The sequence below is a fragment of the Siphateles boraxobius genome, unplaced genomic scaffold, assembly GCF_051911475.1.
Source record: "Siphateles boraxobius isolate OS27281-9 unplaced genomic scaffold, OSU_SipBor_1 86, whole genome shotgun sequence".
Lineage (NCBI taxonomy): Eukaryota > Metazoa > Chordata > Actinopteri > Cypriniformes > Leuciscidae > Siphateles > Siphateles boraxobius.
The window spans coordinates 9,092,729-9,106,388 of NW_027509215.1; the positions used below are offsets into that span (position 1 = coordinate 9,092,729).

The 13,660-nt window shown below is 37.6% G+C and overlaps 1 protein-coding gene and 1 long non-coding RNA gene across 2 annotated transcripts in view; one reads left to right on the plus strand and one right to left on the minus strand.

The window, feature by feature from the left end:
- Nucleotides 1-13,660, minus strand: part of LOC143731373 (uncharacterized) — a 315,959-nt gene that overhangs the window by 143,867 nt on the left and 158,432 nt on the right. The window lies entirely within an intron of this gene.
- On the plus strand, nt 9,285-12,506 carry klf2b (Kruppel like factor 2b). Its single transcript, XM_077222420.1, has 3 exons — nt 9,285-9,623; nt 10,448-11,291; nt 11,670-12,506. The coding sequence occupies exons 1-3, from the start codon at nt 9,555-9,557 to the stop codon at nt 11,843-11,845; spliced, it is 1,089 nt and encodes a 362-aa protein (XP_077078535.1). The 5' UTR covers nt 9,285-9,554; the 3' UTR covers nt 11,846-12,506.

Sequence of the window (13,660 nt, forward strand, 5' to 3'; positions counted from 1 at the left end):
TCAGCGAGTGTTGAAAAGAACAAAACAGAGTTAGGAGGAATGAAACCGATAGTGCCGCGATGTCTCTCTCCTTCACTGTTGACACAACGTTAAATGTCACGCAACTACAGCGATCTGCTTCCCTTAATCACACAGAAATCACCTTTCACACTCTCATTCTGACAGTGAAAACACTTGAGTTTCTCAGCACAGCCTGAACACAGGCGTGATTAGGTGCGAACAGCTAATAAATGAGAACCACACTCCCTGCTACAGTCCCAATTAGATCCTTATGGACCCAATCTGACAAACCCGAGGCCTTCAGCCAGCGCTCTGTCATAACAGCGTTCAGAGCCGCTCATGGAAAGGTGTTAGTGGCATGCAACATGGTTAGCGTGACGCTCCGTTTGGAACAAATGCCTTATAGTTCTGAGCCCCATTCCTTTCGTTTTAATAGAAAGCAGACACTAATAAACATTTTGATATGCTACAGGTGTTGATCCATGCTTCTGTGGCGCATTATTCTGTGCATATTTAAGGTCTACCACTAATGTAAGTTATTATCGTTAACTCAAAACGAAAACAGCTAAAAAACAAAAATAAACATTAACTGAAATAAAAATAAAACATATCGTTTTTTTTCATTTCAGCTAGTTGCATCAGTTTAAAAATAAATAATCGACATAATATAGAATAATAAATAAATAAATATAAAGCTAAAAAAATAAAACTTAATAAAAACTATACACACCTTTTTTTTAACTAATAAAAATGACAATACAACAAAATGACTAAAATTTTAAATAACATTAAAATGAATACAGAAAATAAAAAATAAATTAAAAAACACTCAATTTCGTTCAGTTTAAAAATAAATAAACTATAAAGATAAAAATAAAATGTAATAAAAACAATATATTTAAAAACTAATAAAAATGACAGCTACGAAAATTTTAAAAAATTAAAACAGAAAATAAAAAATAAAATCTGATACAAAATAATAGTATAATAGTACTTTTTAAAATTTCAGCTAGTTGCAAATGTAGCCTAACATTTATCAATTTTGTTCAGTTTAAAAATAAATAGAATAAGTAAACTGCATAATATAGAATACATAAACTATAATAAATAATATAAAATATAAAGCTCAAAAATAAAACTTAATAAAAACTATATACACATATATAATTACTAAAATGTTTAAATACAATTAGCATGAAATCAGGAAAAAAATCTGTGTTTCAGTGTTTTAATCTGAAACACTCTTCATAGGCAGCAAATCTGAGTCATTCAAATATTACATTCAAATAAGTTTGGCATTTGCATGTTACTAAGCTTCCAAGCATTAAAATATATAGCAAACACAAAGAGTATAACAGAGCATTTTTATTTTCTATCAATGCTTTTTGAAATCACAATGCATCACAAATGCACGTATGACGTCTTAAAATGCTGCATAGTTTGCATTTCTCATGTTTTGTGATGAGACATGCACTTCCTATAAAGGAATATGTTTTATAATTAGTAACTCGTTAGGTAGGCTCGTTATGTAATTTGATGCTATAACAGTTTATGTAACGCCAAGCCGAACCAAACAATCTTATTTAATAGGCCCGTGACGTGCAGACAATAAGTCATCAGATACTATACACTTCTGTTTGTGACGTTTAACTTTAATATGCGTTTAATATGTATACGGCAGTGCTGTTCTCAGGTGCATGGAGTGGAAAAACACGTTCTTGTTCCCGAGCTTTCCGCAAATATTTCAAGTGTACTTAAATTAGAGCTGGAGTGTATCCAGGCCTTTGAATTCCTGCGAGCACGACGCACGTGCCAGACCGACTCTGTTTTTAATTTTTCACCCTTCTTGTGTTTTCCTTACAGAGGCCATGCGTCTCAATGCAATCATTCTCTGATTCCTCGCGAATCTGTCCGCGTGTGTGCAGGAAATGGGGCCAAACTGGCTTCCTGAGTGGCTCGGGAGGAAACAGGGAAATAAGAAAGGGGTGTGTGTTTAAAAATAACTCGGTATAAAAGGTCCAGACAGGATCCCACTCACTCTCAGACTCACACTCACATACTCACTGGCGGGATGTTTCTCCGGCGTTACACACTCGGATTCAGGCACGCAGGCCTCTGTAGAGTCACGCTACCAATTCTACATCAAAAAAATCACACACATCTGAATAAAAGACTCAAATACTGCAAAAAAAAATGATCAAAACATATAATATTTAGAATGATACAATAGAGAGCCTAGTCCCTCTCCTTCCGGTGGACCATGGGACCTTATTTCGGAAAAATATTGTATGGTAGTCAATGGCGAGAGACAACAAATATTTGGATCCCGTTTGAATTGTGCCCTGAATTACACATTTGATGTTTGTCAATTTAAAAGATACATTTTAAAGTCAAGAAAGTCGCAGTTTTATGTAAAACTGTTGAGGTATAAGACTGTGGAAATACGTAATTACAAAGACTACAAACCCAAAAGACGCATGAAGCTAACTTTACTGAAGCTAACGTCTCTCATGTTTTCTATAGTCTAACGTTATAATCGTGACGTTACGCCGTCATGCCTGTGTGTTTTGTACCAGACTGCACACACACGAGCTTGGTGACGTACATAGTGCGAGACGAGAGATGTAGTTCATTGAGCGATTTTCACATAAAACTAAATGTCACTCTTCTGTTTTATGACAAACTGTGACTTTCTTGACTTTCATAATTATCTTTTAAATTGACAAACATCATATGTGTAATTCAGGGCACAGTTCAAACGGAATAAAAAGATAAGTCGTCTCTCGCCATTGACTACCCTATCATACATATTTTTTCAGAAATAAGGTCCCATGAGCCGGAAGCGGAGGGGAGGGACTTAAATTCTATGTAAAATGTCTAAAGACTCTACTACACTATGTCCAAATTTGCATATCCTTCCTAAATAGTATTCGAAAGTGTGTCCCAAATCATAGTATGTTGAAATGAGTATTCCATAGATACCCAGATGGTCCACTTTTCCCGGTTATAATCCGAGATCCATGCAAACTCTAACGGCTGATATTGCCCACAAGCCGAGGATTCGATTTGAACTACAAACACCAATAAAAAGTGTTAAAAACTACAAACATGGCGGGTGTGCGAGTCCACAGTTAAGCAGAGAGGTTTAGATAAAGGGGTTTGACCAGTATCTAACATTTATTCAATGTTATCCACATTATATTTAATCTGCAACAACATTGTGAGCTTTTATAAAGGAACATTTGGTCTCCATCATTATCCAAACACATGAGGAGATTCTCTGCATGAAAGACCCATGACTCTCAGATCAATGTGCTACATTTCTCTCTGATAACAGTAGGAAATTGAATTAAATTGAAAGTGGAGGATTCTAACTGTGACAAGATGAATGACAGGACAGTTTAGACAGTGATAGGATGAAGGTAATTATGTCTCAAAAAAATGCCTACTCATAAGTTTGTACTTTTTCTTCACATAAACAGTACATACTTATAGGGCGTAGTACAAGTAGTCAAATTGGGACGCAGCAATAGTATATCCATATAAAAAAATATTCAGAGATATAAAGAAAATTTACAAGAAAATACTATTTTAGTCTATCAACTTCAAAAATTTAGCTTTGTAGTTAGTTGTGAAATTTAATTTCTACGTAAATCCTACGGCAATATTTTTAGTGTGGTGTATATTCCAATAAACATGGTACAACTGTGGTACACATCCCAAAAACGGTGGTAATACCATGCTGCGAGACAGCGTTGGCCCATCTCAAAGGCCTAAAGTTGGATATATAACAATGTCAAACTTCATCTGCCTACTCGCATATATTATAACCTATCTCTAATCTGCGTGATGCAACTATAAGGCATGAAGATATTAAGATACAATAAACATTAACATTATGATTTTCTTTAAAACTGCTTTGAAACATGTGTATTGTGAAAAGCACTATACAAATGAAATGAAGAAAAAAAAGTGTCTGCATTCTGGGTAAATGTGCCTATAGTTTAGACGCATTGTTTTAGGCCATAAATCATAACTACAAAACCAACAATGTAAAGTGGCTGTAATGCATAAGTTTCACACACAAATCATCCGAAACGTGACACGAGACTGACATGATAATGATCCATATTAGGGATGCACCGATACCGATACCAGTATCGGTATCGGGCCCGATACCAAGCTCATGTACTTGTACTCGTACTCGTAAAAATACCCCGATACCAAAGACCGATACCTCACGTATATCCTTAGCTTATATTTCTTAATTCTTATGAGCACTCTTCCTGCAGTTATAGTGTTGCTAGATTTAATAGTACACTCTAATATTTCACTTTACACTTTCGGCTGTGATTACATTGTTACTCAGTGTTATGTTAAACATTTGTTCTGTGATTTCTTTGGCACTTTATGACAAATTTGATTGTCTTGTTGTCTGTGATTTCTTTAGCACTTTGACAACTTTGTGACAGGCAGGTAAAAATTACATTCATTATGTCCTTGGTTTTGCCCTTTGGAGGTTATTGGACACTGTGAAATTTGGGCTTTGAAAATTTGTGATAAGCACAATAAGAATGATTTATTTTTTTAAGTTTATTTAAGTTGTTGAAAATAAAGATGCTGATTTGTTCATTAGTCTCATTGTGTTGTTCTTAGAAAATTGCCACATAAAACGAGAAAACCCCCCAGTACAACAGGCATCGGTATCGGTATCGGCGAGTACCAGGAAAAAAATATCGGTACTCGTACTCGACCCTTAAAAAGTGGTATCGGTGCATCCCTAATCCATATAGTAAGCAAAGATAAAAGAATTCCTGCTAAGATAATTAACTGTTGCGTTGCATGCATATCTAACATGAATGCAATTCATGTACAGTAAGTCATAGCGTCTTCTAGAACACAGTGTTTCTTAAGACAGATCACAAATCCAGCGGTATCGTTGATGGTTCTCGCATTTTCAGGACTGTACTGCTTATGTAAAAACATGTTTTGCAACTTTCACATGTTACCCAACCATTACAATATTGTGCAAAAAAAAAGTCCTTTTGAAAGATTAAGAAATAATTCTCCTAAGTAATTGCTCATTCTTAGAGGACGCATGATTTGGCACGACTTAAAATCCACCATTATAGACGTCCATCTCTATAATCATAATAATCTCTTTACGTATGAATCACTTGGATAGAATGAGAAGATTTCGGTTTCAATCCTAATATAAGAAAAATTACGGATGGTGACTAACTCAAACAACGACTGTTACTTTAAAATAAAAACACACTCAGTATGTGTTAAACAGAAAAAGATTGCAATTCCTCAACATCAGATTCATATCTACAGTAATAGTTTAAGTCAAATGAGGCAGTTTTCTGCCAAATATATTTTCCCAGGAGGCATAAACATACAGACAAGCACCAACACGCACACTGGGATGGAAATAGCAATTCATACATCACAACGGCATGAACACACTTGCACACTGACACATCATTTAGAAATGATGCATGTAATGCAGGCTGGAGCGCTGCCATGACAGTCTGAACACATGTCAAACTCCTGCGCACATGACGTCTGTAATTGCTTTCATTTAGTGCAATGGAAAAAATTACCTACATTCGTCTGCATAAACACTGCGACTGTTACCACAAACATGTGCCGTTATGTATCGTTTACATTCAGATGACATAAAACTAGCGCTGGTTTTTAAAACAACAAGGGCCGTTCACATCGACAAAGCCCATTATAGCCAATTTGAGGGGACATTATGCAAATGTGCATTGACTACTACCAGTGAAACTAAAACATACTTGAAGCAAACTTGTGAGTGCAAATGCTTCTAGTCATGCAAGCTCAACGTGAAAGCAATTTATAACACGACACTGTGCATCAGTTTACCATTTCAGGGCAAAGACTGCAATATCTATACATAATGTTTTTGAAAGAAGTCTCTTATGAGCACAAAAGATAATCTTCAGTGTCACATGATCCTTCAGAAATCATTCTAATATGATGATTTTCTGCTCAAGAAACATTTCTGATTATTAATTCTTAAAACAGTTGTGCTGCTTCATATTTTTGTGCAAACCGTGACACACTATTTAAAAGTTTTGAGTCAGTTTTTACTGTTTCCTTTAGCTTTGGTGAGTATTAGACCTCTTTTAAAAAAATTACACAATCGTTCCAAAGCTTTGACGGGTAGAGAGAGAGAGACCGTGTTTGTGTGTGTGTGTGTGTGTGTGTGTGTGTGTGTGTGTGTGTGTGTGTGTGTGTGTGTGTGTGTGTGTGTGTGTGTGTGTGTGTGTGTGTGTAGGTTTAGTGGTAGGGTTAGTGTAAGGGGAGAGAATATACAGTTTGTACGGAATAAAAAGCATTATGCCTATGGAAAGTCCCCATAAAACATGAAAAGCATGTGTGTGTGTGAGTGTGTGTGTGTGTGTGTGTGTGTGTGTGTGTGTGTGTGTGTGTGTGTGTGTGTGTGTGTGTGTGTGTGTGTGTGTGTGTGTGTGTGTGTGTGTGTGTGTGTGTGTGTGTGTGTGTAGGTTTAGTGTAAGGGGAGAGAATATACAGTTTGTACGGAATATAAAGCATTATGTCTATGGAAAGTCCCCATAAAACATGAAAAACATGTGTGTGTGTATGTTTGGTTATACAGTTTGGTTCAAAGTTAGGGTTAGGTTCAGTTTGGATTAATTGCATCATGAAGCACAACTTTTTTAGGTTTAGAGAGAAAGTCACCTGAGCTCACGGGGGAGGAAACGCTATCAGTCCATCAAAGATCACGAGCGCTGGACTCTTCCTGTACACTTCTGTGAAACTCGTATTTCTCTGGCACAACCGGCTCTTCCCAACATCTGTGATGACAGTGAAAACTCAACTCATGAGGGAAAAATCACAAAAGAGATCTCTTTAACATCTCTGACAGAAATGGCATTGGATCGAGAGCACATCTAGCATCTCAGTGATCTCAGGTTTCAAATCAGATCGCAACACTGTCTCAAGCGGCTCGGATTTGCAATCAAAAGATCTCAATATTACATTATTAACTGTTTCACCAAATTCTCCCAAGATCAGACAATCTGAGCTGCTCTTAAGGAATTTTAGGAGAAGCTTTTGAGACAATGCTGGTAATAAAATGACACAACAGATTACGATTTCTCAATCTGATGTGACTTTCACTGGAAACTTCTGGCATGCATGTAGATGAGCATGTCTTTATTCTTGATTAATTAAAATGCATGAATCAATTCAAACTAGAAGCACGAGAAACTCTGGTTTGCAAGGAAAATCTAGATTGCATAACAGATTACGCAAAACCAATGAGCCAGAGTGAGTGATCCACCTTCAGTCCCATTGAGGATTTGTGACAAAAGAGATGAGAAACATCCCAAACTCCTTCTTGCTCAACACAAACAGCACATAGAAACTGAGGCAGAACATGCGCATCCCAGCACTTTATCATGACTCATGCCTGTTATGAGCTATAAAACACCACTGAGGTCAAGAGGTCAACTCTATATGAACAGTTGTATTTTACACAACTAAACGTCAAAGCTGTTCATGATTTATATGCAACTATTAAGCTTTAAATTGTCTCTTTTTTTGAAATTGTAAATTAAGCACCATTAAATGTAGGCCTATGGCTTTTTTGTGTTTATCATACAATGTTTTTTTCATTACAATGCCATGTTAATATACATACATATATATATATATATATATATATATATATATATATATATATATATATATATATATACTGTAACACCATGCATTTTTGATGTTACATGAAAATGACATGGTAGGCCTATGAAAAAATAATTATCAACTGTTTTAAAACAGAAAAAAATGTGTTTCTCTAGGTTTCGACTGTGTGTCAATTTCAAAAAGTGCCAGTGAATTGCCGATACCACGGTTTTTATACACTACCATATCGTGTAGGCTACCATGTAAATACCATAGCCTACATAAACATTTAATCATTCAGTATCATGGTAAATATCAAAGTACTGCCGCTCATGGGAACCAAAGTACAAAGTGCATACAATTTTTCAGATGTAGCTTACTACATAATAAGTAAGCTGTCCAGTTTGTCTTTTCCTGTCAATTTCTTTAATGGCGGGTCTCGCGTGCTTTAGCGCAAACAGTCGCGTCGCGTCCTCGGGACATCATTAACCAAACTAATGGCTGCTAAAGCAAAGCCAATAATTCCCAGCAGCCATCAGCATTCCAGCCATTTAATCCCCCCTCCATTTACACCTGAATGCAGCGAAAGGTGAGGCGAACTTCTGAGAGGAGAGAGTCAGGGGATCAGGTGAGACTGGCGCCTGCTGTCCGCGTTTAGACAAACCCGCTGCGCGCGCACAATCATCATGATAAAGCGCCTTTGAGGGCTCGCGCTTTCACATTAATCACGCTTCACATGCATTCCTACAACAACATGTCTCACTGAAACCCTTTACCACAGTAAACACGATACAACTCCACTTCTCATGCTGGGTCAATGACAATATCAATCTGAGAGTTTTTTTTGTTTTAAATTTTCACACGTGAAAAATATTTAGAAATGTAATCTTTGTAAATGTATGTTAAAATAAATGTATGTGCATTAAAAAAATCTTTTTTTTTTTTTTTTTTTTACAAAAACATTGTCTAGTGTGCTAACCATAGACAGAATAAATACAGATGTATATGTATATGGTGGTAACCATCAAGTACTACAACATTTTCCTTTAACTTTATTTAAAATAAGCACAGCTAATCTAATCACGTTTTAAATACATTTTCAAAAGTTTCAATCCAAAAATCAAATCAAAAGTTAAAATAATGTATTACATTTTACCTAAAAAAACGTGCATTTTCAAAAATAGGTATATATAGGCCTGTTTTTGAAAATGAAAACCTATTTTTGAACAAATATACATATAATGACAGGGAAATTTTGACTTTTGGATCACCTACTAATCTATTGTACAGAAAATTGCCATATCAGCATGCAAAAACAACTTTATTTGACTTCGAAGTCTAAATGTAACCTTATTGTGTAGTCACTTGCTTTCATTGGAAAGCGCATATATTTGGACTCTAAATTACGCATGGGTGAACGTAGGCTGTTTGGAGACTGGAATTACACTTGGATCAATTGGAGCTTTTGTTGAAACGCCTTGGTTACAGTTTTGTGTTTGTACTATACAGATGATAGTGGTATTGCGAGTGACCCGCCTCCTCTCAGCCGCGCCCCTGACGCGCGCGTCACCAGCGCTTAAATGAGAGAGCGAGCGCGCTGTCCTGCACTGAGACACTGTGAACCCGAAGAGAGAGCGTACGGCGAGATATATACCGACTATATTTGGGAGCTCTTGAACGCGGTTTCCTTCACTCACACAATTGGTCCAGGATCAGTATTTATTAGGTAGGAGGCGCTCCTGCCAGACACTCTTTGTTCATGACTCTGGAAGTTCACTCGAGGGAAAAGCGCACCGACGTTTGACATCGCTTCAGGAGCAAGTGCAGGAACACAGAAGAAAACTACAACTCAATACGAGCCGTGACACTTGGAAATGGCTTTACCTTGCCTTTTGCCTTCGATTTCAACGTTTGCACACCACAAGGACAAATTTTGGGAGGATGTAAGTATTTGACACTTTTATGCACTTCTGAAACTAAGGTGAATTAAGGGGGCTTTTGGGTGATGTGGGAAACCTAAGCGCGTTCGTGGTTAAAACTGCGGTAGATACATATTCTAAGCGAGTATATTATATTTTCCACTTGTTTGCAAGAGTTTGCACTAGACAAAATATATTGAAGATATATTCGCGGAACACGTGTTAATATTTTAAATTGTGTATATAAGGTAAATTTATCTTGTTTTATGATGTTAAAATTTGTATTTATTTATATATATATATATAAGATGACTGACAGAAATTACATATACATATAGACTGATGTACCAAATAAGCATGCATAGATGTATATGTCAAATTTATCTTGTTTTACTATATATATACATTTTAGGGCGAATTCAGGGTGATATGGATACTTCTGGCCATTGAGATGACTTGGAAAAAGTGTTCTAATCAAAAAAAAGTGTCCTAATCTTATTTAATCGATATTCATTTACTCAATCAATTCAGTTTGATTGGGATTGGGGTTGATTAGGACACTTTTCCCAAGTTATTTCAATGGCCAAAAGTAAAACAAGATAAATATGTCATATATTCTTCATGCATGCTTATATAGTATATCCATCTATATGTACAAGAAATTTCTGTCTTAAAAAGAGAGAAAGATACCTATGAATGATTTTTAGCAGATTGTCCTGTGATTTAAAGTGTTGAACTGACAATCACAGTAAACTGCAAAAGTCAAACCTCTATAATTCACCTAAATGAACTGTCATAAAAAGCTTTCAGTATGAGTAACCCTCGGTATTTCCTCGGTTGTGTTGCAGAGGTGGAGAAGTGAGGAGGACAAATCCGTGATGGGCAGCTGCCCTCCGCTCAACGTGGCACAGAACATGGACACATGTCGTGTCCGCAAGGATGACGAGGATCTGAGCAATTATCTGGACCTGGAGTTTATCCTGGCCAACACAACAGGACCTCTCGAGGCAGGAGCCGAATACGTGTCTCACGCGGAGCCATGTGGCCTGTACTCGACGGGAGCGTACGCGTCTCCGGATCCTCCTCCGTACGGGAACAGCCTCATGGCCGAGCTCCTGAGATCCGACGTGGACAACACCTACGACGGCACGATTCAGGGAAGATTCGTCATCAACTCCACTGGGTTCCCCAGACAGGACTTTGTTGATATCAAAGTGGAGCCGCCGATGGACGGTTACGGGCCGGTGATGGGAATGGTGCCGCAAAGCTGCCAAAAAATCAAACAAGAGGGCAACATTTCATGCATGATGTCTTTCGAGCAACCCAGACTGGCCGTTTCTCCGCAGGCGACGGGGAATATGACGCCCCCGTTGAGTCCGGAAGACTCCCATCTGAGGCAATCCGTGTTTCCTCAGGGTTTCCATCACTCGACCTACGCTCAAATGCAACTCCCATACACCGCGCCGCACCAGTTCGGCATGTTCGACGAGCCCATTGGGATGCAACCCAACATGCAACGGGCTCTCCTGACTCCACCATCCTCCCCGCTGGAGCTACTGGAGTCCAAACCCAAGCGAGGACGACGCACCTGGCCGAGGAAGCGCACCGCGACACACACCTGCACCTTCGCCGGCTGCGGGAAGACGTACACCAAGAGCTCGCATCTGAAGGCACATCACCGAACACACACCGGTAAGAGCGTGTCTAACCTCGTCTTTTAAGGTGCAGTTTGTAAGATTGACACCTAGTGGTCGAAATAGGTACTGCAGTCCAAATTCAAAATATGCAATCAAGCACCTGCTACAATGAAAATTGGCAAAGTGCAGTATCACAGACCAAAACAAAAACAAACATTCCAGCCTGGAAATGCACATTTCAAAGTAAAATAACTGGCTGTAAAAGTGTTTTCAAAGAAACTAGTATATGAGCTTAGCTTGTTTCCTCAATATATGCAAACACATTAGGATATTTTTATGCTTTAGTAGAGTGAAAAAGTTCCATAGAGCACCTTTAACCTCAATTTGTGTTTTTAAACCACCTAAATGTGACTCTTCCGCTTTGTTTCATCAGGTGAGAAACCGTACCACTGCAACTGGGAGGGATGTGGATGGAAATTCGCCCGTTCCGATGAGCTGACGCGTCATTTCCGAAAACACACGGGCCACCGTCCGTTCCAGTGCCATCTGTGTGAGCGCGCATTCTCCCGCTCAGACCACCTGGCCCTGCATATGAAGAGACACCTGTGAGGACTGGATCCACAAACACACAACTGCCTTATTTAATGACTTTAAGACAATCGCCTGTTGTCCATAAAGATATATATATCATCATACTTTTGTAACAAAGTAGCTGGTACTACGTAGATTACGCAGAGCTCTTTTTTTAAAGGTCTTTTTGGGTAAAACAAAGTATCCTGAAGGGCTGGTCCTATGAAACTGTGTGTATGTTTAACAGTGCCTTTCTGAAGCCACGAAGAGTGCAAAGCCTGACGACTAGCAAACCTCCAGTGGAAAATGCACGATGACAATGTTTTGCTCTTGAAACTGCCTTGCAACAAACAGAGCTGTGTGTTCAAATGTGTTTGGTTTTTTTCAATTTTGATACACTCGTGATTGCATGTGTACTGAACGAAGCAAACGTTGGGAACACTTTACAATTGGTTGATGCAGTAACGATGAGCAATCGATTCGTTACAGTAACATTAACTAAGATGAGTAAACGTTTTTAATGTTTAGTTGGTTTATAGTGAAGTGTTACCCAAACGAAGGCACATCGAGTGGCCCTGTTGTACACTAGCACCGTATGCACTAGGGCTTGAAGTCCTGGCTTTTTATAAGATTGTGTACATACATTTTATATTGTAAGTACTGTATTTATTGTAAATATTAAACTAAATTTGAATATTTATTTCTCCGGTGTCATTGTCTGTCATGTTCAGTCTGACCTATGTGATGTCGGTTGCTAGTCTCTTATTATGGGCTCCTTTGAAGCGACTGGAAAACGACGTCCCCAGAAACCGGAGACTCTTATGGCCGATGCACGAGTGCTATTCCTGAACCCCCACTCAAGCTTGTATTATAGTTTAGACCAAGATGCTTTCCAGCTGCGTCAGGTTGAAGCCAGCAGCCTGTGGCTTCTGCCTATAAATACAAACACTACATTTACATAATTACAGAGAGAGAATTTAGATCCGTCTGGACGGAGGGGCGCTCGCTCTCTGCTGAAGATCCCAGACTCCAGAGACACGGAAAACACACGTACATCAAAGAGACTCCACTGGTGCTTTGATGTCAAACGTGGAAGATAGAATACTAAATCTGCATATTCTATACAAATATTCGTTCAGCATAAACTCCTTTTGCTCAGGGATGGAAAAAATGGAAAAAAACATTTTGGGAATTAAAAAGAAAAATGCATTTATTTATATAAACAGAACTGGTCAAAAGTTTAGACACGCCTACTCATGCTATATTATTGCTATTTTTTAAATATTTTAGAATAAAGAAAAGTAGAAACGTATATAAATATTTTGGATATGGTGCGACTCATTATAAATGATTCAATTATACATCATGTGCATGCAAAATATAAGTATATACAAGTTTGATGTGAAAAAGTATATATAAAATAAAATGTGATCAAATTTAATCAATGTGTTAGTTATTATCTGCATACAAAATATATTAAAGTAAATTGCTTGCTTTTGATCTGCATGTGTGATGTGATATATATATATACACACACACACACACAAATATATATATATATATATACACACACACATATATATATGTATGTATATATATATATATATATATATATATATATACACATATATTCTAAGAGTTGTACTTGTTCTGCATTAGTGAATAATGTGTGAAAACAAAATAACAGGTTCCCTTTTACGCAAATTCAAGAGAAAAAGAAGAAACGTGATCCTGACTATTATTAGCCGACTCAGTGAACTGAAGCAGAAATCTCACTTCACTTTTGTGTGCTGATGATAGTAGCTATTACTACCAATCTGACATGAACAGAAAATAAGCTTCTCTTTTTTTACC

Bases quoted from the DNA above. Each gene is read 5' to 3' on its own strand.
- klf2b (XM_077222420.1), top strand. From the start codon at position 9,555: ATGGCTTTACCTTGCCTTTTGCCTTCGATTTCAACGTTTGCACACCAC. The intron at 9,624-10,447 runs GTAAGTATTTGA...GTTGTGTTGCAG, and splicing joins AGGACAAATTTTGGGAGGAT to AGGTGGAGAAGTGAGGAGGA. The intron at 11,292-11,669 runs GTAAGAGCGTGT...TTGTTTCATCAG, and splicing joins ACATCACCGAACACACACCG to GTGAGAAACCGTACCACTGC.